This window comes from Leopardus geoffroyi, chromosome E3 (genome assembly GCF_018350155.1).
Source record: "Leopardus geoffroyi isolate Oge1 chromosome E3, O.geoffroyi_Oge1_pat1.0, whole genome shotgun sequence".
In the NCBI taxonomy this organism is placed as follows: Eukaryota; Metazoa; Chordata; class Mammalia; order Carnivora; family Felidae; genus Leopardus; species Leopardus geoffroyi.
In genome coordinates this window covers 14,965,589-14,992,094 of record NC_059340.1, presented here as the reverse complement: position 1 = coordinate 14,992,094, position 26,506 = coordinate 14,965,589, and the positions used below count along the sequence as shown (strand labels likewise).

Genomic DNA, 26,506 nt, shown 5'->3' with positions numbered 1-26,506 from the left:
GAATCTAAAAAAAGAAGTAACAGATAATAGAATGGTGATTTCCAGGGGGTGGAGGGCGGGGGAGGAGAAGGGAGACGTTGGTCAGAGGTTACAAAATTTTAGTTACAAGATGAATATGTCCTAGAGACCTGAAGTCCAGCAAGATGACTATAATTAATAATAATGTGCAGTACGGGAAATATGCTAAAAATAAACTTGAACTATGCTAAAAAGTAGTAAGTGAAAGAAGTGCTGAACAAAGTGTTAATTAGAATTACATTCCATTATAACAAAAATAAATTTTATTTGTGGATCAATCTGATGACACACAGGCGGAGGACTTTGAGAGAAAAGATCCACCTGCAAAACCCTTGTTGAGCATTACAGAGGATACAGTTGTGGTTATAATGTGTCTGTCAACAACTGTAAAATGTAGCAGGGGCTACAAGATACAAAAGACTAACCTGATGCCCAATGTGGTCAGAATGGGGGGAGCATTCTTGGCAAACATTCGAAGTGGGTCTTAGTCTGAATAATCAGTCTGGGCAGTACTTGGGGTGCATCCACCCCGTGTTTGTGAATTATTTATGCCAAAAAATGCAAGCTGGTGCCCTCCAATCATAAACATTAGATTTTCAGCCATACCTGGCTCCCACAGTGATTGCAATTTCAGACACTCCAAAAGGGACGACAGTCCACCAAGGACTGAGTTTGCCGGTGACCCGTGTACCCAACGGGATGCTCAGAGACATGGATGCTGGAATGACGAGGTTGACCGATTCATGGAGACTGCATCCCTACTTCTCCCCTCCGCAGAGGCAGGCACAGGGGTCCATTGTGCTCTTAAATGGTGGGACTGAAGGCAAGAATTAGAACCTCCCCTCTTGGATACTTTTTTTTTTTGAATGTTGATTTATTTTTGAGAGAGAGACAGAGTGTGAGTGGGGGAGGAGCAGAGAGAGAGGGAGACACAGAATCGGAAGCAGGCTCCAGGCCGTCAGCACAGAGCCCGACGCGGGGCTCGAACTCATGGACCGCGAGATCATGACCTGAGCCAAAGTCGGACGCTCACCGACGGAGCCACCCAGGCGCCCCTCCTCTTGGATACTCTTTACGACAAACTGACTCATTGAACTGAAGAAGCAGGAGCGGCCCCTTCTTTGGTCTATGCTTTGTGTCTGTGTTCCCATCTTGATCCTGGGTTCTTCGGGGCTGTGTCTGTCCCTATCCTCCTATAGGTTCAGCCCAACACCCGTCTGAACAGAGTGGGTGTTCAGCCTGTTAGGTGCAAACGAAAGGAATTAATAATGATATCTAGCATACGTAGTACTTACTCTGTGCCAAGCGCTTTACGATAATCCTAAAAAGTAGGGGCCATCATTATGAGACCCATTTTCAGATGGGGGAACTGAAGCACAGAGGAGTTAAGTTACTTCTCCAAAGTCACGCAGCCCATAACCGGCAAAGTCAGGATGTGACCTGCATGGCCTGATTCAATTATCCGTGTTCTCAAACTCCTCACCACCCCCGGTCTCTGCATATTATGCGTTGGTGAGGGAGATGGAGTAGATGGGACACCTTGAGTGGCCCTGAGTGCCTCACAGTGGATGGGCAGTGCTCAAGGAACATTCTGGATGTAAAAGGAAGTGATTGGGTCATTTGTTGAAATGAAAAGCTGAAGAGGAAGGACACCACTGTGGCTCCAGGAATTAGCCCAGAGCTCTAACTTCAAAACGTGGGCTCAGAAACCAGCTCCTGGCTGACCTTTCAGATGGTAATAAAGACAAGTGGCAAAGGGGCATGAAGGAGAAATTCTAGAAGTTAATTGCCCTTAGGATTCTCATGAGGAAAAGAGATAAGCAGTTAATCTGGGGACAAAGAGTTATGTTCAGCAGGTATTTACTATGGGTCTCAAGGTGCATAAGGGCCACCAGGGACTTGGCAGGTGTGTGCACCATGGCTCTCGTCTTCGAGAAGCTCCTAGAGAAATGGCAGGATGCGCGTCCATCTTCTATCCAGATGCCGACTTAGTTGACCCTGGGCCGTCAGCCCCAGCCTATGGAGGGCTCCTTGGTATCCCCCATTGTGTGAGAGGCCCAGCCTTGACCTGGGGAGGAGCATTCTGGGGAGATCGCTTCCAGCTGGAAGAGCCAAGTCCCCTTTTGGCCAAGAGACCAGCCCCCAGCTTTGTGTTTCTCTGACACATCACGAGTGCTGCAGTGAAGGGCAGCAGAGGCCAGCTGAGCAGGTGTAATTGTTCCTTATGGGGAAGCTGCACCCGAGGGCCTTGCTCCTGATGAGCTAGGAGCAAGTTCCAAGTAATTAAGGGGATTGGGTTCTAATGCCCTTGTGACCATCAGCTTGGACATCCTTTGCTGAGAGCTCTTGGCAGGTCCTAGTGCTGCCTTGGCGGCCAGGCTAGCACTGGGGGGGGGGGGTGCCCCTGCCCTGGTGTCCACTCTGCGTGGAGGGGACTGATGAGCGAGGGGACTCAGCATATTCGGAAGTTCTTGTATATGGGGAGCTGATTACTCTCTTTTGAAATCTGTGTTTGCCACCAATCACAACTTTCATGGTGCGAAGCCTGTCATGGCAACTAAAAGCCTATCTGAAAATAAAATGACACTGTTTTGTTTTGTTTTGTATTTCTACCGTAATGACACAGGACATTTGTTTTTCCTTTTTAACTTAATGTGGTAACTAGAGATGATGACAAGAGTACAGATGTGTGCTCGGCACGTGTGGGTCAGCAGGTGCCATAGTGCGTGCGGGTATGGGTCGCGTGCCTACGTGGGTGAGGGTTCCTGGGGGTGCTCGTGTTGACGGGGACAGTGTGTGCAGCTGTGTGGCTGTGTGTCCAAGGGCAGGGGCTGGATGTGAGTGTGAGATCACACATAGGCTGTGAATGTTTGAAGAACTGTCTGTGAGCATGTGTGTGTGTGTGTGCGTGTGTGTGTGTGTGTGCAACCCTGGAGATAAGTAGGGTTGCATGGATGTGTCTTACCTATGGCTGAGCCTGTCTCATTTGGGCTGGGATGGGGCTGACATTCAGTGCCTACCACGCATTCAGTCACAACCAGAGTTTACAACACTGATAACATGCGCACACACCTCTTCAAGGCTTTAGGTTTCCTAAAATTTTTCTAATGTTTATTTATTTTTGAGAGAGAGAGGCAAAGCGTGAGTGGGGGAGGGACAGAGAAAGAGAGAAAGAGAGAGGGAGACAGAGAGACAGCATCCGAAGCAGGCTCCAGGCTCTGAGCTGTCAGCACAGAGCCCAACGCAGGGTTCGAACTCACGAATCGCGAGATCGTAACCTGAGCCAAAGTTAGATACTTACCGGACTGAGCCACCCAGGCGCCCCAAGCCTTTGTGTTTCCTAAAGGCATTTTCTGAGCCTATCCCCTATGAGCTGACTTCTGCAGGGGAATGCTTCCCAGACATAGAAATAGACCTCTCGACAGAACGAGAAGGCTAGAAGTAGAACTGGGAGCCTTTTCCCAGGAGGTGATGGGCCGGGACCCAGAGTGAGGGCTGAAGACCCATTTGCCTGTTGTCGGGAGAGGCCACTGACAGCTGCAACGTGCAGACACCCCCGGGGCCAGCTCTCTCAGACGAGGACTCGGTGTAGGGTGACCAGGGCTCGTTTTGTTTCACCACCAAGATCCTTCCAGCTGAACTCTCTGTGCTTCGCACCTCTTGAGACTCTGTTTTATTTTCCTTTCCTTTTAACTTCAGTATGGGACCAAAGAGAACCAATATTGATCAAGTGTTAGTTCAATAAGCGCTTAGTGCACAACCAATTATTTTAAGGTTGTTCCCGCCCGGGCCCCCATGACACGGGGCGCATGTGAATTACTCCCTGCCTGGAGCTTTGCTCAACGCAGGGCTGCCGGGAAAGAGGGGCGGAGACTGTGGGCAACAGCAGAAGTGGGCCCAGACGAGGGGGGTCTTAACCTGAGCCCCGTCACAAAGGACGGGAAGGGGTTAACCAGGTGTGGGAGAGAAAAGGAGAGATGGTGACGTCAAGGGAACCCAGCGGCTCAGTACACGTGGGAAACAAGCCTGATGGAAGCTGGTGAAGGAAACTAGTCTTGGCCGCTGTTAGGTTTGTCTGCAGAAGACAGGACGACATTGCCCTGGGATCGCCAGCAGCGTCACAAGCCGGGAGGCTTGGCAAGAGTCCCCTCCCGAAGACGGCTATTTCTAACTCTGGCCCCCACTTTGATTCCGTGGCTCTGCTGATGTCAACAGCCAGGCAACAAATTATGCTGGCAAGGCGCCGGGCTTTCTTGCAAGTTGCAATCACGTTGGCCGCTGTAGCTGAATACTACAGCAGAGCCCCCGGGAGTGCGAGCGGAAAAGTACCTGTAAATATTCCAAAGGTTGCTTCCAAAGGCACATTATTGGTTTGTTGTGTAATACCCTCTGGTGACATTGAGGCCTTATTAATAACTAAACATCTGTCACAACTGTAATTATACTTCTTAGTGCCAGGACTGTGCGGGTTGTGCATTGTCCTGTTTAAACACGGAAGGGAGGGTGTAAATAATTTAGGCAACCGACGTTGAGTAAATAACCGAGCAGCACCGTGCGGGCAGTAAGTTTCTGTCAACTTCTTGCAGACCGTGTGTCTCCGCTGACGTTCCCTTGATGTGCTCGCAAATCTGCCTGAGAACATCGCCCTGGACCTCCGATGCGGCTGCCCGAGCAACCTGGAGAGGGGAAGCCTGAGAATGAGGAAAAGGGGGGCAGAGGAGCCCCCGGAGGGGGAGAGGAGCCGCCGAGGAGCCAGGCCCCCGACTTCCCCACTTGGCAAGTCTTCTCCCCCCAAACCCCCCGGAGAAAGCGCTTTCTCGAGTGTTTGCTCAGGACTTGATTGTTTTCAGCCCTCAGGTAGGGGGTGGTGCGGGGGCGGGGGCTGGGAGCCTTTGCTGCCGAGCGTCTGAGTGTCCTGTGGGTGGGGGCGAGGACAGGACGCCTGGGAGGGGTCCTGAGAGGATGCGCGTCCCAGCTGGGTACAGAGGTTTTACCGCACATCTTGAGCCTGACGGGTTTCCACGGACTGTATCTGAGACGTGTGGACAGAGCAAGAGGATGGGTTTGCAAACTGACCCTGTCAGGAGCTGATTAGGTTAGGGGGTGCTTGTTAGGAAGGACAGATAACATTTATAGAGTGCGTACCCCGTGGCGGCATGGGAGCAGGAGCTTGGCAAAGATAATCTCGCAGTCTCCCAGTCTTGGCAATGAACCCTCACAATAACCCCGGAGGAGTGTCATTAACCCCATTTTTACGGGAGAAAAGTAAGATATTCGACAACTTTCTCCAGATGGCCCAGGCAAAGGGAAACCCAGGATTCCTGCCCAAATCTCTCTGAATCCGAAACTTACATTCGTAACCACTGGCCTGCCTGCCTCTCCCCTCTTACAGGTGAGGAGGTCAGTCGAGGGGGAGGGGTTTTGTGCTCCCCGAGCCACAGGGGTTCAGTCCTGCTCTCTTTCTTGCCCTTGGAGACGTTCAAGACTGTAAAAACTCAAGAGGAATTTCACCTCTGGGAGGTTTTTTGTACAGAGGGAAATTTTGATCTACGTGATCAAGGAGTTGGTCTGCGGTGAGTCATAGAATCGGATATGTTCTGGAATGGTCTCCCTCGGGCTACTGGGAATGGGCCCTCCAGCCGTCTCTGCCACCGGTTGCCAGGAGGGACCGAAAGTGTTTATGGTGGGGGCCGTGAGTTTATGGTTTGGGCTGCAGGAGGAAAAAAGGAAGTGGGAATATATCTGGTGACTACAGCTCCTGCTTTTTAGTGATTTCTCCCAGGGGCTGGGGACGAGACGGCAGGTTCAATCCAGAATCTTCTCCAACACAACTTACTGTTCGGGAAATCAAAGCTGAGGGCTGATGAGACCTGTGGCCAAGGGCATGGTGTGATGAAGGGCAGGCTTGGAGCAAGTCTCTGATCAGGAGGGTTGGCTAGGGTGGGAGGATGGACCTGGGCTGGGCCTCCCCGTTCCAGCTCACCGCTTCCAGGAGAGGAGCCCCAAGAGGAAGAATGGTCCATGCCAAGGGTGAATTTACTGGTCGGCCTTTCCTCAGCCTAGGATAAGTGATCGAATCCTGGGTCCTTGCCCTGGGAAAGTAGGGGACATGTTGAGGGAGGGAGGTCAGGACTGGGGCAGAGAAACTCTTCTGCATGTCCTGTGGGGGTTGTGGCAAATGGCAAATGTGGAAAGGATAGTCATCTACCCTACTGGCTATGATGATATCGTACAGGAAGCAGCAAAGATGTCTGATGGAGTCAGAGAGACCATTTTGCTCAACATATTCCCACAATAAAAAATATTTCCTCATTTGCTCCTGTGGCTTTGGGATTTAGGATTTGGGGCCAGAGCTGTGATGGGCATGAATTGGACGGATTAGTTTCGCCTGTCTCCAAGGGCAACAGTGGCCCAGGTGGAAAGAATCTGCTTCTCCCACACCATCGACTTCTCCTGGGGGGTTGGCATTAATTCTTTGTGGGCCCCACGCCGAGGGTCTCTACGACTCCTGGATTATTCCTCTCGTGCATTCACATCACCACAAACCCATATTTACTTACTCCTTCCTTGGGGACACACTCACACATTTCTCAAAGATTTCCTTGGGCAGTAGGCAGAGCAAGACAGCTAAAAAGAAGGATGAGGTGGGGCCATGGGAGGGGGGTTTGATGGTCTGGGTCTCAACACAAGGGTTGGGCATGGAGGGGACAGGAACGCGGCCCACCGGAAGCATGTCCTCACAACAGTCCCCAGCAACGTTGTCTCGCGGAGCACATTGTGTCCCGGTCCTTTGTTCCTTGGTTGGAAACTCCTTCAGCGGGGACAATGTTAGGGCTAGCCTACGGAGCATCAGAGGCCTCCTCAGCCCCTGAAGCAGGCTGTGTGGTGGCCCACGTGGTTATGCCTGGTGCGGGCAGAGTAGGCAGAATTACAAAGTAGGGAGGCATCTCCTCGATGTGTCCCATCTTCCTGCCCCGGGTCATTCTCCCCCTTCCTGGTACCATTTTGGTTGCAAGTAACAGAAGTCAGGTAGAGCTCTCCTAGAGGGAAAGGGAAATATATTTGGAAGACTTTAGGCAGGGGTTAGGGACATGGGGGTTGCCTCGTGGAATCCAAGGCCTCGGAGGTGGCTGGAATGAGGGCCTAGGGGGACACAGAAAACCCAAGAAAACTACTTCTCTCTGCCTATCTATATCTCCTCAGTTTCTCTGTCCACGTGAAAATTATCCATGTCAGATAGCTGCCAATTTGGCAACTAGCCCCAACTGAGAATCAGCATGGTTTCAATTTCAAATTCCCCGGGAATAGGCTCATTGTTGTCCATTCGTGATCAAATCAACAGGGTCCAGGGGAAGAGAGTCAGAGGGCACAGACACGGTTTCTTCCACTATAAATACACAGATGGGAGAGGAAGGCAATGGCCAGAGAAGTGGGTACCTCATCACCCTACTTCCTTGAGATATTGGATTTTGTAACCCCTTCTTAAAGTTAGCTGGCTGTCCATTAAGTGCTGGAAAGGTACTTGCAATTAATGCTCTAAGCTGGAGGGTTTAAAAGAAAGTGGTCCCCAGAGGAGAGAATTATCACTGATGGAACAAAAACAGTGAGGTTGATAAAACTGGCTGGGGGCACTCTCTAAGTGCAGGGTGGAGAGAGACCCTATGCAGAGGGCAGGGACTGGAGAAGTAGGGTACCTTTGGTACCTCCAGCCTTCCTCCCAGATCTCCTCCTGAGATTTACAGAAGAATCCTGCAGAAGAATCTATTCCTGTCTTTGCTAAAGTGTGGGTAGGCTTTCTCTTGATGTACCTGAAGGAGACGACCTATCCATGGGGACCTCCTTCACTTCTTTGAGTCAGCATGAAGACCTGACTTGCCTCTAGCCTGCCAAGGTGCTGATTCCTCAGCCTGGAGGTCCGAGGGGATGTTTTTCCCCTTTTATCCAGACTATGGGATCTGGGGTCTTTGGGCCAGTTCTAGAGCTGACCCATGGATCGTCAGTAGGCCCAGAATGCCAGCTGGAAGGAGCCCCCAGGAAACAGAGAGATGCCCAGGTGGCTTCCACAAACTACAGCTAAGTAAACAGCCCTACCGCTTTGGTGCTGCCCCAACCCAATCTGAAGGAAGTTTTTCTAATATGGGGAGAAATGGATGTGGACTCTTGATATATGAACTAAAAATAGTCCATGTTCCAAACAAAGTGTTTTTAGTATTTTGAAATGAAAACGTGTAGACAAAGCAAGGATTCAGAATGCATGACTCATTAAATTGCTGATTCTGAAAGCAATGGAAATTCAAAGGGAATTTTTCTCTCCCTATGTCTCCCTCCCACCCCTGTTCTGAATAGCTTATAAAAAGAGTCTCTACATAAACAAGACCCATAAACTCCTCCATGATTTAAGGTCCTGCATAGGAGAGGCAGAAGGAACTCAACCTTTATTGCCTGCTTACCAAGCTGGCCTCCCTAGCTGGGCTGGAATCGACCAGAATCTGCCCTCCCCCAGTCTGCCCATCCTCATTTCTCTTCTTCATCCTCTCCACCCTGTCCCAAGGTGTCCAGGAATTTCATGGCCCCACTATGGCCACTGTTCCTCCCTCCCCTGGGTTCCAGGCTCTGCCGGACCTCAACAGCACTCAACTCATCAGCCCTAACAAGGGTGCCTCATCAATGAGCAGTAGCCATGGGGGCATCTTAGGGGAGAGTGCACACCATACGCTACCGTAGTGGGATTCAACGGTGGGAACCTCCATCAACTCACTAGATGGTCTTGGGCTCATTGTTGGGTTAGGAAGGGTTGGGCCTCATCAGTGATATTTAGCTTTTTTGCTCACAAAAACCTTTCTAAAATGTCTTATGGGGAATGTTAGTACTTAAAACAGAGAAGAGGACCCATTCTTGTTGGAGCAAGGTGTGTGTGTGTGTGTGTGTGTGTGTGTGTGTGTGTGTGTGCGCGCACATATACACACACACTTGGGAGAATAGGGAGGTCCTCCAGGACCCCTGAGAGGAACAGTGACATGTTTCACCCGAACAGGCTATTGGGAGACCTTCATATCACAAACCCTTAAGAGCTGTGTAAAAATCTCGCCTCCAGTCTCTCCTAGTTGCCATCATCTGCTTTCCTTCTGATCATCACCACACTTCTTGAATACATTAGTGGCTTGTTAAGTCTTGTATCCGTCCTGAGGAGAGTAAGACAACCTGTGGATGACCAGCCAAAATTTTCACCTCCTATTTCCTCAACTTCAACTCCAGTGACTTTCTTCCCTCTCCGTCTTCACTCCTGTGGCCTGAGCCATCATCTTATCACCTTCTAGAACACTCCACCTCTGAGAGCTCACGTGGAGCGCTCCTCTCTTTGACAACCCACTCTACAGATGTTTACCATTGCTGTTCCCACTTCAGGATGTGGGAACACTGTGAAAGAAAATCCTATATGGATACGGGGCATGGGTAGGCAACCTCACACACTGACAACCTTCAACCCCAGTGGGTCCTCCATGTGGCCTAGATTCTTCTAGTGGTCAGGTCCCCTCACATGCTTCACCATGACTGTTTCAACCCCTGTTCACTCTTCTAAAAACCATGTCACTTCCTCCTTCACAAATACAACAAAGGCCCCAAGGAACAACGTCCTCAACTTTCTACCCATCCTCCTGTCACCTTTTCTGCATTCTGGTTCATTTTTTCTCCTCCCTTCCCATCATGGTGAAAGAGGGGGTCCCTCTACCTGTCCAAGGACCACCTGCCACATGTGTGTGGGCATTCATTTCCGGCACCCTCTCTCACCTTCTCCCATCAATTTTACCTCCTTTATTATTCTTCAATCTCTTTCTTCTTCCCCCAATCATAAACATTCGTTCTCATGTCACTTATCTTTTAAAAAAAAAGCTGATATGTTATCATTTTGTTCAAACTTCTTGAAAACATTTCCTACTCTTGTTCTAATGCTCTACCTTTCTTTTACTTCTCACCCCTCCCTCACTGTGATCTGGCCTCTGTCCCTGTCAGTCCACTGATCATATGCTGGCTGGAAGAAAGGAGAGTGTTAGGTAGAAGGGGCAAAGCCAAGATATGAGCCAGTTCAAAATTTAGCCCATCAAAATCTATTGGGCAAGTTTACAAACTCTATGGTTGATGGGCTGTGCCTACTAAATCAGGAACTTTCCAAAAAGAACCCATAAATCTGCTGACCCCAATTCCCTTCTCTCTGGGATGTTCACTGATAGCCTTGCCAGGTCCCCAGAAGCCCCTGTTGGGGTGGTGGGGGTGGGGGGGAGGTTTCTGCTGCCACATCGCCACAGCAGCAATCATGCTTTTCTCTCCCTTGTTGTGGTGGCCACTTCTTTTCCCTTCCCTTCCCTCCAGTCCCAGCCGCCCAGTTGGGATTTCAGATGATCTTAGCTAAGAGACTTAGAATGACTCTCATTCTCCAGGAGATTGTCCGACCCTACCTTGGGAGTCCTCTTTTATCCGGGGTTTATTTGCTTCTGTTTACTTGTGGTGATTCTTCTAGCGCAACACGTTACAAATTGAGGAGGCTCTGAACATCAGTGTAAATAAATATTCCTCTAAAAGTGCTTCATGGTCAGCAAAATTCAGATGATAATCCATGATCTATCTACCTCTTGGAGAATATCAATGCATATGAAAATCTCAGAGATGCTCTACAGCAAAGCAAGCGGTTTATCTTTGTTTAATTCAGCTTTTCCAAACACAGTTCGGGCCTGGAACACTGGGCGTGTGTGTTGTGTTTGTGTAAGAGCCTAGAAATCACATACTAAATGTTGATTTCCTCTCCTTAGGACATGCCTGGTTCTCAGATCAATGCAAATGATAAGTAACTGATACACCCTAGGCCCAGTGAATGCTCACACCAATATGCATTCAAACACCCTAAATTGGTGTGCCAGGCTCTGTGCTGAGTGCTGGGGATAAAGTGAATAATCTTTTCCTCGTGTGGTTTATAGGCTCATGGAAGAGATGGATTAATACCATAGAGCTTATGTGTGAGATAAATTCATGCACAGGGCGTGCCTAAGAGCATGTCTCACACACACACACACACACACACACACACGTACGTAGTGGTACAGCTCCAGGGTACAACATTCACTTCCAAAACAAGTACCCGACGTGAATGGCACCCCCCTGCAGCTGTATAATGTAGATAGAATAAATAAACACTTATCCATCCAAATATGCACAATTTGTTGTTATTAGTAGTCACATCGCCCCGCAAGTGTTTTTTTCACTTAACAATTTATTACCAACATGGTTTTCTATTGTACTGTGATTTATTTAACTTAGTGCCCTGTTGATGGCTGTTGAGGCTGCTCTATTTTTGCTCCCACCAGCAGTGCTGCAATGAGCATCTTTGTATATTTATCCTTATGAACTAGTGCAAGTATATCTAAATATAAATTTTCTAGAAGTGAAATTTCTGGGTCAGAAAGTATACATGCTTTTTCTTTCGCTGGATTTGCCAAATCGCTCTCTAGAATTATTGTACCAATTTGCCTAATGGAAGGGCCTCCGAGGACAGGGGACACTGGAATGGAGGGGATGGTGACAACAGAGGAGAAGGGCTTGAAGGTGATAATTAGTGGACTAGCGTCCCTTAGGAAGTGAGAGAGCAAGGGGTCAAGAGCGCCGTCTTCATGAAGCAAAAAAATTCTAGGTGCACCAAGTGTCCATTCTGGACTGCTCAGAAAATATGACAAATGATCGTAGCTAAGAAGTTTTGATCCGTCTTTCACCCGCCCAGAGATTCCAAAATCCTCCTTTCACCAAGGATCCATTTGTTCTCTGTGTGGTTCTTCTAATAAAACATGCCACAAATCGATGATCAACATTGATATTAATAAGCATCCTCCTCTAAAGGCACTCCATGCTCAATAAGCCAGTTAGCCCCTAGGAATTTGATTTCTTTGGAAGGGCTTTGGGCATAAGGAGTGTGTTTGCCTGTCTTTCTGGTTCTTGTACGGGGGATGTAGCAACGGGCCAGAACGTATCGACATCATAGGATAAACACGGCACACGTTCATGCCAACGTCCATTTCACCTCTTGGCCAGTGATCTTAGATGGATTAATATTCAAACAAAAGCTGGTATGTTATGGTGTGGAATGCTAGGGTTTACAAAGATTTTTTTTTTTTTAGTTTTTTTAATGTTTATTTATTTTGAGGGAGAGAGAGAGAGAGAGAAAGAACAAGTGGGGGAGGGGCAGAGAGAGAGGGAGACACAGAATCCGAAGCAGGCTCCGGGCTCCGAGCTGTCAGCACAGAGCCCGACACGGGGCTCGAACCCACAAACAGTGAGATCATGACCTGAGCTGAAGTCGGACGCTCAACTGACTGAGCCACCCAGGCACCTCTGGAATGCTAGTTTTTAAGATAAAAATGGCCAAAGAGTTTTCTTGCTTGCAGGGGGCTGTGTTTTGGGCTATGACCCCATAATTCTCAGAAGCCCTTTTGGGAAAAAATTTAGAATTGTTGGGCGAGACCAAACACATCCAGCACACCCCTGGTGTTTGAATCACATTTTAATTTGAGCATTTTGCTCCTATTGAGAAAGTGGGACAGAGAAGGGGAGGGACAGCGGAATGCGTGCCTTAATATTCTTGCTGCTAGCAGAAGGCTCTATAAAGCAGCACTTTGCCTCAGGATCAAGTTCGTCTTGCCCATCACAGAGTTCAAAGGGAACTGAGAGACACAGTGCCCCTCAGGCCTGTCCCATTAGGTGCTCCTCCTCCAGTCTCTCCTACTGGAGTCAAGTCCAGTGGCCCACATGTGGCCACTGTAGGAGCCTGTTCCTTCCGGACCTCTTATTTCTCCTTAGTCTGGCTACTATTGCTTTGTAATAAATCACCCCAAACTCCGGGGCGGGTGTCACAAACCAACTAACATCTGAGGCTCATGGAGTCTGTGGGTCAGAAATCCAGTAGGGATGGCTCATTCCTGCCCTGTGATGTCTGGTGCTTCCATTGGGAAGACTCCGGTGGCCGGGGCTGGAATCCACTTGGTCACTCTTCACATGTTTGGTGCCTGGGCTGGGAAGGCTGAAGGACCGGCTCAGTTGGGAGCGTGTGACTTCTCCATGTGACTTGTGCTTCTCATAGCATGGCCTCTGGGTCTGAAGACAAGCAAGTAGGGACAAGCCTTCTGGGAGGACCAGCTAGGACCTGGTTGGCCGTTTTACGACACTGCCTTGTAAAAATCAACTTCCGGCACGTTTAGTGGTCAAAGCAGTTCAAATCCTCCTAGATTCAGGAAGCGGAGACAGAGACCTCACTTATCGGTGGGAGGAGGTTCAAAGAACTTGGGGGCCATATTGGAAAGCTACCACGGTGTTCCTTCACGGGTCCTGGATCCACCAGCTCCCAGTGCTGTGTCTCTGCTTCCAGGGGACACGGACAGAACTAGACGCTGGGGGCGTAGTAAAGATAAGGGCATTCCCAGTGATCCGAGAAGCCGATGGATAATTCTGAACATCGTGGTAGAAAAGCGTTGGTCTCTAAGTTATCCCGACCTGTGGGTGCCATAGGGGCAGAAGCAGCAACCAAGCCAGGTTTTCAGGAAAAGTGATAACAAGCACATTCCATGGAGGGCCCCCCACATATCACTATGCAAGTGGTGCCCTCCACAACCAGAGGGGGCCCTTAGAGCGTGTAATTAATTGGCCTGTGTTCACACAGACTTTTGATGAAACATACTTAAGGGAAAGCAATAAATAGTTCCTCTGCGCTGCTGTTAATCAAATGTCTGCCTCACTCCCTTTCCGGGGTTATCTCCTTATGTGGGGGGAAACAGGCGGGCTTCAGATCTGTTCCCGAGTCAATCCTCCTGATTCTTGTTACCCGCTCCCATCTACCGGCTGAGCACTATCTCAGCCCCGGGCAGCTTCACTTGGGGTTCACACCTGGGACTCTTGGGACAACGAGAGGAGTCGCCAGCCTCTGGGGCCCGGGTGCTGATGCAGGAGCACGATTTCCCTTGCCGTAGCCTCTCTCAAATCCCTGCAACCCCACCAAACACACAGCAGATGGATATCAATCACAGGTTTTACCCAAAGCTTGGGAATAACTGGGGAATTTCAAGTGTGGGGGGGTGATTGCAATATACAAATAAATCTTGTTAGAGTCCCCCCAACATATTTTTAAAGGGGTATTTTTATGCGCGGATCCCTTTGGCAGTCCGATGAAGCCCGTGAATTATGTTTTTAAATGCATGAAATAGGGGCGCCTGGGTGGCGCAGTCGGTTAAGCGTCCGACTTCAGCCAGGTCACGATCTCGCGGTCCGTGAGTTCGAGCCCCGCGTCGGGCTCTGGGCTGATGGCTCAGAGCCTGGAGCCTGTTTCCGATTCTGTGTCTCCGTCTCTCTCTGCCCCTCCCCCGTTCATGCTCTGTCTCTCTCTGTCCCCCAAAAAATAAATAAACGTTGAAAAAAAAAATTAAAAAAAAAAATGCATGAAATAGAATAATTGAGGCAACAACAAAGGAAATCAATTCCACTTAAGTACAGTGTCAAAATATTAAACAAAATAAGTGTGTGATATAATCATACATATGCTTCTTTGTTGGTGCCTTAAATAATAAGATTGATGCCTTAAATAATAAGCTATCATAATTTTGAAATGTCGTGGTGGTGGGTGTAAACAACATTATAATGGTTACAGCTGTAACCTTGTAGGAAAATGAGTGACAAAGTCACAGTAACTGCTAATTCCAGGGCACCTCGTGGCTTGTGTTTACAGCTGGAGAAAATGCTAGATTCCGTTTCGAGGTTGATGAAAATAAAGATACATTCTTTCCCATCCAAATTCGTGGAAGCCCCCTTGAATTCTATCCCCGGGCCCCTGCGGGGTGAAAGGCCCCCAGGACCCCTGTCTGGTGCATTTCTTTGCCGTGTTGCCTGGCCTCAGGGGCGGCCCTGCTGTCTCATTTCTCCGAGCGAGTGCTTCCTTCTTCAGCCCTTCCCAGGGCAAATCTCCGTCTCTCTTTAGGAAACCCAACCTCTAACCCTCTGACTTCCTCTCCCACGGGGACAAGCCACAGAACTCAGTGATACACCCTGGCAGTGGGTAATAGGAATAATATTTTGGCCAATAGCACACTGGTGCATGCTAACGTCAAGGCTGAGCCTGGGTCAAGAGACTTCTAACCCCGGGGCTGGACGACAGGTATTTGACTTTGTAGGAAGACATTGGCTTCAGAGCCGAGCTCCATGGACAGGGAAAATCTGTACAATCAAAGGCTACAGGAGAGCCTCAGACTTTTGAGTTCTTCTCCCAGGGCAAAGAAGACACCCCCGACAAGCTGTCAGCTTTAACCGTGGGGCTGCAGCAAGGAAGGAGCACAGGACACAGGAGATGTAAAGGAAACTTCTCTCAGTTTTCTGGTCATGGGTTGGAGGGAGGAGAAGGACAAATGATAAGGGGTAGGAGAATTAAGAAGGCTATACTGCTTCTCTCTCCCGCTCAGCACCGGGGGACTGAGGCTCCTGCCTTACCCCTCCATGGGGACTCCGGGAGCCCACCAGATAAGGCACCTGCCCTACGATGCTCCTTTGGTCTAGTTAAGTGTGTGGAGAAGGCAACAAGGTGAGAGCCTGAACCTCACTCTGTCCTGGGGCACAGACACTAAGTGAAGAGCTAATGAGTCTGCCACAGGGACATGCCAAGGTGTCCCCAGAACAGAGGACGTGTGCAGAACCCTGGGCCACACCTGGATGGCTGGCCATGCAGAGACTCAGGGACGTGCAGCCACACGGAGCTGGGAGGCGGCCAAATAGCAAGGGCAGATCCCAGGACTCCTAAGAGAGCTGCACAAACTAGGAATAGCCCTATTTGCCAGGTCTGAGTTTCAGGTTTGGAGGCCAGTAGGATGCCCGTGACCATGGACCAAGAAACACATCACTTGGGGAGACAACAGGAGGGGCTAAACATTTCTAAGACTAAACTTTATTATTTTTTTTTGCAACACTTTTAGATTTACAGAAAAATTGAGAAGGTAATACAGAGTTCCCATTATCCCCAACGCTCACGTTTTTCTATTATCGTTTCACATGAGGATGATGCATGTGTTACATGTAATGAATCCATATTGACACACAATTCTAACCAAGGTCCATACTTTATCCAGATTTCCTTAGGGTTTATCCAATATCCTTTTTCTGTTCCAAGAGCTCATGCAGGGTGTGATGTTACATTTAGCCATCGTGTCTCCTTAGGCTCCTGTTGGTTGTTACAGCTTCTCAGGCTCTTCTTGTTTTTGATGACGTTGACAGCTTTGAGGAGTACTGGCCAGGTAGGTTGAGCGTCCCTAGGCTGGGATTTGCCTGATGTTTTTTTCCTATGGTTAGGCTGGGGTTATGGGTTGTGGGGGGGAAGATCACAGAGAGAAAGTGCCATTTTTATCACGTCCTAGCAAAGGTACCTACAACACACACGACTTATCACTGTCGATGTCGACCTGGATCACCCGGCTGAGGTGTTTGTCAGGATTCTCCACGGTAAAGCGCCTAAATTTTCCACACTTTCCACACCGTACTCTTAAAAAAAATCTTTATCATTGAGTAGAGTTGGCATACGATGTTGTTATTAATGTCAAGTATTCGACGTAGTGGTTTGACGATTCTATGTATCGCACAGTGTTCACCACCATTAAGTATGGTTACCATCTCTCACTGTGTAACATTATTACAATATTATTAACTGTATTCTCTATGCCGTAACTTTCATCCCCACAACTTGTTTCTTTGACAACCGGAAGTTTGGACCCCTCAGTCCTCTTCACCTAGTTTGCCCATCCTCTTGCCATCTCCCCTCTGGCAACCGCCACTTTCTTCTCTGTATTTGAGTCTGTCTCTGGCTTCTGTGTGTTTGTTCTTTTGCTTTGTTTTTTAGATTCCACATATGAGTGAAATCATGTGGTATTGTCTTTCTCTGTCTGACTTATTCCACTTAGCCTAATACCCTTTAGGTCCATCCATGTTGTCACAAAGGGCAAGATCTCATTCGTTTTGATGCTTGAGTGATATTCCACCATATCTATAAGTGTGTGTGTGTGTGTGTGTGTGTGTGTGTGTGTGTGTATACCACGTCTGTATCCGTTCATCTACTGATGGACACTTAGGTTGCTTTCCCATCTTGCCTCTTTAAATAATGCTGCAATAAACATAAGGGTGCATATGTCTTTCTGAATTCATGTTTCCATTTTCTTTGGGTAAATACCCAGTAGTGGAATTACTGGGTTGCACACTGTATTCTTTGCAAGAAAGTTACCATGCACAGACTACACATAAGAAATGAGGAATTATGTTCCATCTACATTTCTGAGGGCAGAATATCTACATAAGTTATCTGGAATCCTGTAACAAGAGATTCTGTCTTTATTCAATCATGTGTTTCCATACATATGGACTCAGGGATATTTACTTCACAATTCGGGTAATAATTCAATACAACTTTATTTGTTTTGCTGCTCAAATGGTTGCAGCTTTGGCCAGTGGGAGCTCTTGGCTCCTGTGTTTTGAGTACTTCCTTACTTTCTGGCCATACAAGGTGCTCCGGGCTCATCCTGGTTTTTTCCTGCCCCAGAGCATTGGCCTGGTTTCTTCTATTAGAGAATGGCATTAGAAACCAGTATCTGAGCCCTAGGTGTGCTGTTTGCTCTTGAGGCATTGTCGCTTCTAGGCCCTTTCCGTCAACAGAGCAAGGAATATGTGTGTGTGCATGAACCTATGTATAAGCACATGGATCTATATGTGTTTCTATATGTAACCATGTGAGTCCGTATTAAGCTAAAGGGGAGTTCTTCTGAAGTCTTCAAGTCTAATCCATCATCACATAGATCATTCTAGCTGCTTCCTCTTACTTACCCGTCAATTCCCCTCCATCGGTGAGAAAGCCAGCCTACCACCCACCATCCATTTACTTAATTGTTTAATTGCAACACACATTCATAGTCATGTCAGAGGTGCTAACACATATACCTGTGGGAAGCAACTTTATAAATGACAATGCTCTGCGTGCAATTCCTTTGCCCTTCGTTTTAGAGACTCCACTCGTTTCCAAAGTTACTTACGTCAGCACACCCCCCCAATCCCTTCAGAGAAGCTGTTTCATACATTTGAATACAGATTGATTTGTCACATTCTGCACTCCATCCCGAGATGCTGCCGACCTCCTAAATGATTTTTTTTTAAATTCGCATACATTAAGGTTTACTCTTCGGGCTGAAGTTCAGTGGGTTTTGACAAATGCATGCTGTCACATATCCCCAGATACAGTACCGCGAGGAATGGTTTTGCCGCCCTAAAAAACACCTTGCGCTTCACCTGGTCAACCTTCCTAATTTGCCCCTGAACCCGGGGCAACCACCAATCTTTTCATGTCTCCCTAGTTTTACCTTTTTTTTCTAGAATGTTATTCCATTGGAACCCTATTGTATACAGCCTTTTCAGACTGGCTCCTTTCATGTATATATGTCCATTTCAGATCCATTTCTGTTTTGGTGTGGCTCATTCCTTCCTCTTGCTGGCTGAATAATATTCCACTTCATAAATGTGCTACAGTTTATCTATTCACCCGTTGAAGGACATCTTGGTTGCATTCAGTTTCTGGTGACTATGCATAAAGTTGCTATAAGTCTCTCTCTCTCTCTCTCTCTCTCTCTATATATATATATATATATATATGTACCAAAGAGCATGATTGCTGGAGAGCATAAGACTATGTTAAGTTTTGTGAGAAACTCCCAAACTATCTTCCAAAGTGGCTGTGTACTATTTTTACACTCCCACCAGCAAGGAAGAAGGTTCTTCTTGCTGCACACCTTTGCTAGCAGTTGATATTCTTATTTTTTTGTTTTTGGATTTCAGCCATTCTAATCGGGGTGTAGCAGGGTCTCATCGTTGTTTTTTTTTTTTTTTTGATGACCTATGATGTGCAGTATCTTTTCATGCATTTCTCTGCCATCTATGGCTCTTCTTCAGTGAGCTGTCTGTTCAAATCTTTCCTCTGCTTTTTTCCGTGGGGGTGTTTGTTTTCTCATTGTTTAATTTTAAGATTTCTTTGTATATGTTGGCTATAAGCCCTTTGCCGGATATGTATTTTTTTCCAAATATTTTCTCCTGAGGTGGGTTTGTCTTTTCATTCTCCTGGCGGTCCCTTTAGCAGAGCATAATATTTGAATCTTAATGAAGTCCAACTTAATCATTTGTTTCTTTCATGGATCGTGCCTTTGGTGTCTGATCTAAATGTCCCTTACTAGACATGAGGTCGCCTAGATTTCTCCTATATTTTGTTCTAGAAATTGTGTAGTTTGTGTTGGACACCCAGGTCTATAGTCTATTTTAAACTGATTTTTGTAAACCTGGGTCTAGGTTTTCACATACAGGTGTCCAATCGTGCCAGAACCATGTGTTAAAGTCAACATAGGCTTATGTTCTCTCTGTGGTCTTCTGGTCTCGTAGGAGCAGTTCTTGGAGACAGCACATTTGCAAGCCCTCACCTCCCCATGCCAATTTCCAGTAATTTCCAGAGGTAGTTCAGCGTAAGTCCATACAAAAGAAGAAAATCATTTTATTAAAAGGCGACGTAACCGCAAGATGTTCCTTGCTCTTAATGGACAAAGCATTTTTCCTCCTTCTTTCGCTAAGTCATGCTCAGGGATGCAGTTGTATATAAGAAATGGGTATTGTTGTGACAATAATAGGACAACAGAGCCAACTGCTTACTTTCACTGTGGCTTGGAAATGAGCTGCGAAATCATCACTTTTCCCCTTGACGGGGCGGGAGCCAGTTTTTGGGAAGGGCCTTTCTCTTCCTCAGTAGACAGACTCACCCCCAAGCTGTCCCAGAACGACCCCTGGCAGGTGAGACTAAAGCCATGTGCTTGCAGCTACCCAAGGACCTTTCGTGGCAGCTGCTGCAGACATAAGTGAAGACAGTATCGTGTAGGTCCTGCTCTCCAGGGCTCACATTCTAACCGAAAATAGACTGGAGTTACAAATGAAGTTGTGACAACGGTCACCAATAGCATTTGTCTGACTGCCTGCCACTCACTCTTTGGGAACATAAGCTTCCCAGAGCCTTCTAGCTACGCCTCACATGTCTGCATGCATGATTTGACTCTTGACTGACAGTCGCCATGTTTCTCCTTTCATCCACCATATTTTAGCGTCAAGGTGATGCCTCCTCTCCCGTGAGTCTCTGCTGCCTGACAGGAGGGTTTCGAATGCTGATCCTCGTGGATGTGGCCAGTGCTGGGACACAGCTGGGCAGTGCCCACGGCCCCCCGTCAGCTGAAGGGCTGATCACTACACGTACTGTTTTGAGTCTTTCCAGGAGGGCTTGGGTTTTTTCGGTTTCGTGTTGCGTTTGGCCTGTACATCCCCGTGAATCCCCTCCCGCCATCATCCTCGAATTCCAACAAATTTTCCAGCACACGTTTTATGTGTCAGTCTCATGAATTTTGTCAGGACAGTGTGATCCACTTTGGTCTTTATACTTATTCTTTAGTCAGTTGAGAAAAACATCCTTTTTATTATGATTGTTATTATTGCTACCTCTTTTCTATAGCTTGGGTTTATTCCTAGGGAGCCCATGTATTTCTTATGTTGCATCTCTATTTCTTTGCCCTACACACCTGGGACATTTTCTTTTTAAGACGTTTAATCTTCATCCTTTCCTTCTGTGTGCGGGATCTTTTTGTTTTTCTCCCATGTCAAAGCTTTGATTTACTCTTCAGGGAAACATCTACTCTTCATTGCCTCTGATGCACATTGTTTTTCTGTTACCAGATATTTCTTTCCTTTCCCCACTTGTGTCCCTGCCCTCCCTTTGGTTTGTCCTCCCCCTGTCCCAAGCTCACATAGCTCATGCTTTCCTTACCCTTTATCATGGCCCCAAGGACATGGTTTCTAAAATTTATTTCCGTTTCCTAACATGCATCTTTAAGAATAGGCTCTTTTCTTGAGCCTTCTGGGCAATATATCCCTTCCTACACGTTATGATGTTGTCTGATAGGCTCCGCGTTTGGCTTCTTCATTCTCACTGCAGCTTGGCACTTACCCATTTGTGGAATTTAACTGGTATCCATTTGGTCAGGGGCTCTGGGCTCTGTGTGGGATGTTCTATTTTCCTGACTCTGCTAAAGAATTTACAGAATTAACAAAAACAATGCCCACTGCTTCCAACTCTTGATCTATAATGTTTTTCATATATTGTATTTCAATAACAAATATCCTATTTATAATGCTTTAAATATTAAATATCTCAATATTTAGACATTACAATGTAATATTTCTTCTTTTTTTTTTTTAATTTTTTTTTTTTTCAACGTTTATTTATTTTTGGGACAGAGAGAGACAGAGCATGAACGGGGGAGGGTCAGAGAGAGAGGGAGACACAGAATCGGAAACAGGCTCCAGGCTCTGAGCCATCAGCCCAGAGCCCGACGCGGGGCTCGAACTCACGGACCGCGAGATCGTGACCTGGCTGAAGTCGGACGCTTTAACCAACTGCGCCACCCAGGCGCCCCTACAATGTAATATTTCTATTTTACTTAAATATTACAATATTAAGTATTGTAATATCTAAATATTACTCAATTAAAAAAATTTTTTTTAACGTTTATTTATTTTTGAGACAGAGAGAGACAGAGCATGAATGGGGGAGGGTCAGAGAGAGAGGGAGACACAGAATCCGAAACAGGCTCCAGGCTCTGAGCAGTCAGCACAGAGCCTGATGCAGGGCTCGAACTCATGGACCGTGAGATCATGACCTGAGCCGAAGTCGGATGCTTAACTTACTGAGCCACCCAGGCGCCCCTAAATATTACTCAATTTTTAAATATTACAATTTAAATATTGAGATAGATAGATATGGAGACATAGATATCATTATAGTTATGCCTCTGCATATCTGTAACTATACCTATGTATCTATGGAAACTCTGAGGAGCTGTCCAACTGGTGTTTCCCTTAATATTACTTTGGTGCTATGACATGGTAGTCAGTTCTCAGGTGCGTGAAAATATTTACTGGTGCTGCTAGCATAGTATGCTACTCTCTCTCTCATTCATTCAGTTCTTCTTCCTGCTTCAATTCTCTACAAGTCTTACTCTGCAAGACACCAAGTATGCCTCCTGGCATATGGTATACAAGGAAAAGTATGGAAAATAGGATATTTGTTATTGAAATATAGTATATGAAAATCACTGTAGATAGATCTAATCATGGTATATATAGATAAAAACTGTATAGCCATCTCTTTATGGCGTGCTAATATGTTTCTAGAATAAATGAGAATTGTGACAGTGGTTAATTTAGATTTCTATGCACACCTTACGTAACTGGTAAAATATCGATCGGTCCTGCTATCATTGTAATAAGAATACCTTCAAATAGTGTCAAGAACGCTCTTCATTGGTAGTGCCCTAGTCCTGTTGGATATTTTTGCGAATGTGTTTGCACATGTTGCAAAGGGAAACTTGGTCTGTGTCATTAATACCATGACCAGAAAAAACCTGAGAGTCACCTAGAGTTGGCAGTCAGAATTCTGAAGGAACATGATGAATGGAGTAGTGCTATTTACATAGGTTGAGTCGTTTCACTGGTGTAATTGTTGTATTACATGAGATACTAAGTTGTATTCGATTGAATGCACCTTATCTAAAGTCAAACTCCTTAATGTATCCTTTAAAACCTACCTTATTGTCAGAGAAAATAAGAATAAACTCTATTCATTAGGGTAGACTTTGTCATAGTAACCTAAAATCTTGGTGGATTAATAAAGTGTAGGGGCGCCTGGGTGGCTCAGTCGGTTAAGCGTCCGACTTCAGCTCAGGTCACGATCTCGCGGTCCGTGAGTTCGAGCCCCGCGTCGGGCTCTGGGCTGACGGCTCAGAGCCTGAAGCCTGCGTCCGATTCTGTGTCTCCCTCTCTCTCTGTCCCTCCCCACTTCATGCTCTGTATCTCTCTGTCTCAAAAATAAATAAACGTTAAAAAAAAAATTAAAATAAATAAATAAATAAATAAATAAATAAATAAAGTGTATGTGTCTCTCCCAAGAAGGCTGATACAGATGGAGACCTGCTGTCCCACCTGGGAGCTATGCCGTGGGGAACACGGCCTCCAGAGGCACATAGCAAGGGAGGAGGAAAAAAAGGAAACACACCAGCTTTTAATTGTTTTTATCTGGAAGTGGTATAAATCATTTTAGCACACACTGGCTAAACTCGTTCTGGCACCAATCTAACTGCAAGAGACAATGGGAAACAGATCATGAGTCTTAATAGAGTCTATCCAGACCAGAAAGTGGGAAATTTTAGTTTTCAAATGTATTTCCAACAAGACTTCTATCACAATTTCTTGTAAATTGTTTCTGTTTTTTTAGAGAGGTATTCATTCCAGCCAACTCTGTGAGAGGGCAAAACTCACAAATTAGTACTAATTCACAAGGGAAAATGTTATAATGTTTTGTCCCGTATAAGAAATACCTTATTTTGAAAATAGAGAGTTATTTCTAAAATGGAAATGTAAGCCCCCAAATTCTCATTAAACATTGACCAATACTGAAAGAAAACCATTTTGAAGAGGAACCAAATTATTAGTTGTCTCAGCTTCTCTTCAGTCTGGAACTGGCTTTCCCTGGAGTCAGAGGTAGATAGTAGGTCTGACTCAAAACCTGCCCAACATTCTCTGAAATTGCTTGTACTGTTCAACTACAAGAGGTGAACATATTTAATTTAAAAATGGGGTTTCTGCTTCTGGTCAAAAAACAATAACATGAATTGGATTTACTTTCCCACCTGATACAATAATAACAACAGAAACTAGAAAATACATGAAACAATGCTTTTCACAGTAACACAATAAGAGATAAATGGAGGAACCTGAGAAACAGGAAGCAAAGTGAGCCCTATGATTGCCCCAACTTACTGCCTGAGGAGTTTCTGGACCTCAGTTCAGAGAGCAGGAACTCAGACCCAGCAGAGCGTCAAAACGCAGGCAGTAAAAATGGTTAGGATTTCAAGAAGAAATAGACATATCCAAAATTATAGTTGGAGATTTTGAACAAACTTGACTTGAATAACACTATCGTTCAATTTGACATAATTAGAATTTATAGAATATTCCTTCCAACGGCAGCAGAATGCACATTCTTTTTTATGTGGGTATGGAACATTTACCAAAATAGACCATATTATGAACTGTAAATAAATAAATTAAAAGAATTCAAGTCCTACAAGATATGTTCATGAATCACAACGAAATCAAGTTAGAAATCAATAACAGGCAGATATTTGGGAAAGCCCCCTCATACATAGCATATGAGTCAAAGAACTCAAAAGATAAATTGGAAAGTATGTTGAACTGAATGAAAATATAAATGCATCATATGAAAATGTGTGGGATGTAGGTAAGTATTACTTGAAGGGAAACGTATACAGCTAAATATCCACATCAGAAAAGAAGAAAGATCTCAAACCAGTAATCTAACTTTCCACATTAAGAAATTAGAAAAAGAAGGGCGCCTGGGTGGCGCAGTCGGTTAAGCGTCCGACTTCAGCCAGGTCACGATCTCGCGGTCCGTGAGTTCGAGCCCCGCGTCGGGCTCTGGGCTGATGGCTCAGAGCCTGGAGCCTGTTTCCGATTCTGTGTCTCCCTCTCTCTCTGACCCTCCCCCGTTCATGCTCGGTGTCTCTCTGTCCCAAAAATAAATAAACGTTGAAAAAAAAATTAAAAAAAAAAAAAGAAATTAGAAAAAGAATAGAAAGTAAATCCAAAGCAAGGAAGAAAAGAATGAAGATCAGAAAAAAATTCAATAAAATAGAAAAACAATAGATACAATTGATGAAACCAAAAGCTGGTTCTTTGAGAAGATCAATACAATCAATAAACTTCCAGCTAGATTGATCGAGAAAAAAAAGGTGAAGTCATAAATTACCAATATCAGTGATGAGAGAGAGAACGTCACTACAGATTCTACAGATTAAAAGAACAAAAATAGAATATTGTGAATAATTTTATGTCAGTAAATTGGACAGTATAGACGAGATGGACTTATTTCTTAAAAGACACAAATCACCAGGGGCGCCTGGGTGGCTCAGTCGGTTAAGCGGCCGACTTCAGCTCAGGTCATGATCTCGCGGTCGGTGAGTTCGAGCCCCACGTCGGGCTCTGTGCTGACAGCTCAGAGCCTGGAGCCTGTTTCAATTCTGTGTCTCCCTCTCTCTGACCCTCCCCCGTTCATGCTCTGTCTCTCTCTGTGTCAAAAATAAACGTTAAAAAAAAAAAATTAAAAAAAAAGACACAAATCACCAAAGCCCAGTCAAAAATAAATATATGACCTGAATAGTCTTATTTCAGTAAAAAAAAAAAAAAAAAAAAAAATGTTTGTACTTTAAAATCTTCCCACAAAAACACTCCAGAGACAGATCATTTCATTGGTGAATTCTACTGAACAAATTTTGCTAAGGAAATGATATCAGTTCTGCATAAACTCATACAAAAAACTGAAAAGCAGAAAATACTTCCTAACTCAGCCGGCATTATTCTGATTTTTTACAAACAGACAAAAGCATTACAAAAAAATCTGCAAAACAATATACTTCAAGAACATAGATGCAAAAATTCTTTATAAAATTTTGACAAATCAAATCCAGCATTATATAAAAATAATACACCACAACCACGTGGGGTTTATGTCAACAATGTAAAGGTGGCTTGACATTCTAAAATCAAACAACATAATTCACTATAACAGACTAAAAGAAAAAAATCATATAGTCATCCCAACATCTATTCCTGATTAAAAAAAAAAAAAGACTTTCACAAACTAAGAATAGAAGGAAACTTCCTCAACCTGATTCAAGCATCTACAAAAAGCTTATAGCTACCCTCATCATAATGGTAAAAGATCAAATGCTTTACCCCTAAAATCAAGAATGAGAAAACTATACCCATTTTTTCCATTTCTATGTAACATTGTACTAAGGTTCTAGCCTGTGTAATTAGATAAGAAAAATAAATAAAGGCATCCAGATTGAAAAGGAAAAAGTAAAACTGTCTATATTTACAGATAACATAGCTGTTGTATTAATTTGTTATTGCTGGATAACAAATTACTACACAGTTAGTGTCTTAAAACACCTATTTATTGTCTCTAAGTTTCTGTAGGTCAAGAGTCTGGTTAGGTGTACCTGGGTTCTCTTTTCAGGGTCTCAAAAAGCTAAAATCAAAATGTTCAGTGGACTTCATTGTCATAATGCAGGCTTGGCTAGGGAAGGATCTGCTTCCAAGCTCCTTTAAGTTGTTGGCAAAATTAATTTCCTTGAAGCTATAGAATTCATGGCAGCTTGTTCTTTTAAAGCCAGTGACAGAGAGAGAAGGGACTGGAAGGAGAGAGAGATAGAGAGAGGGAGAGAGAGACTTTACTACTTTGAGTCTCTGACCTATAGATCTTTTAAAGGGATCACTT

The 26,506-nt window shown here is 45.6% G+C and overlaps 1 protein-coding gene across 3 annotated transcripts in view; it reads left to right on the top strand.

Moving 5' to 3' along the window:
• CALN1 (calneuron 1) overlaps positions 1 to 26,506 on the top strand; it is a 539,412-nt gene that overhangs the window by 37,114 nt on the left and 475,792 nt on the right. For 2 of the 3 annotated variants that reach the window (XM_045461918.1, XM_045461917.1), the window contains exon 2: positions 4,605 to 4,794. In XM_045461918.1, coding sequence (XP_045317874.1) covers positions 4,676 to 4,794 — 119 coding nt within the window. In that variant the 5' untranslated portion in view covers positions 4,605 to 4,675. Of the gene's footprint in view, positions 1 to 4,604; positions 4,876 to 26,506 lie in introns of those variants that run through there. The other variant, XM_045461919.1, reaches the window with a different exon arrangement.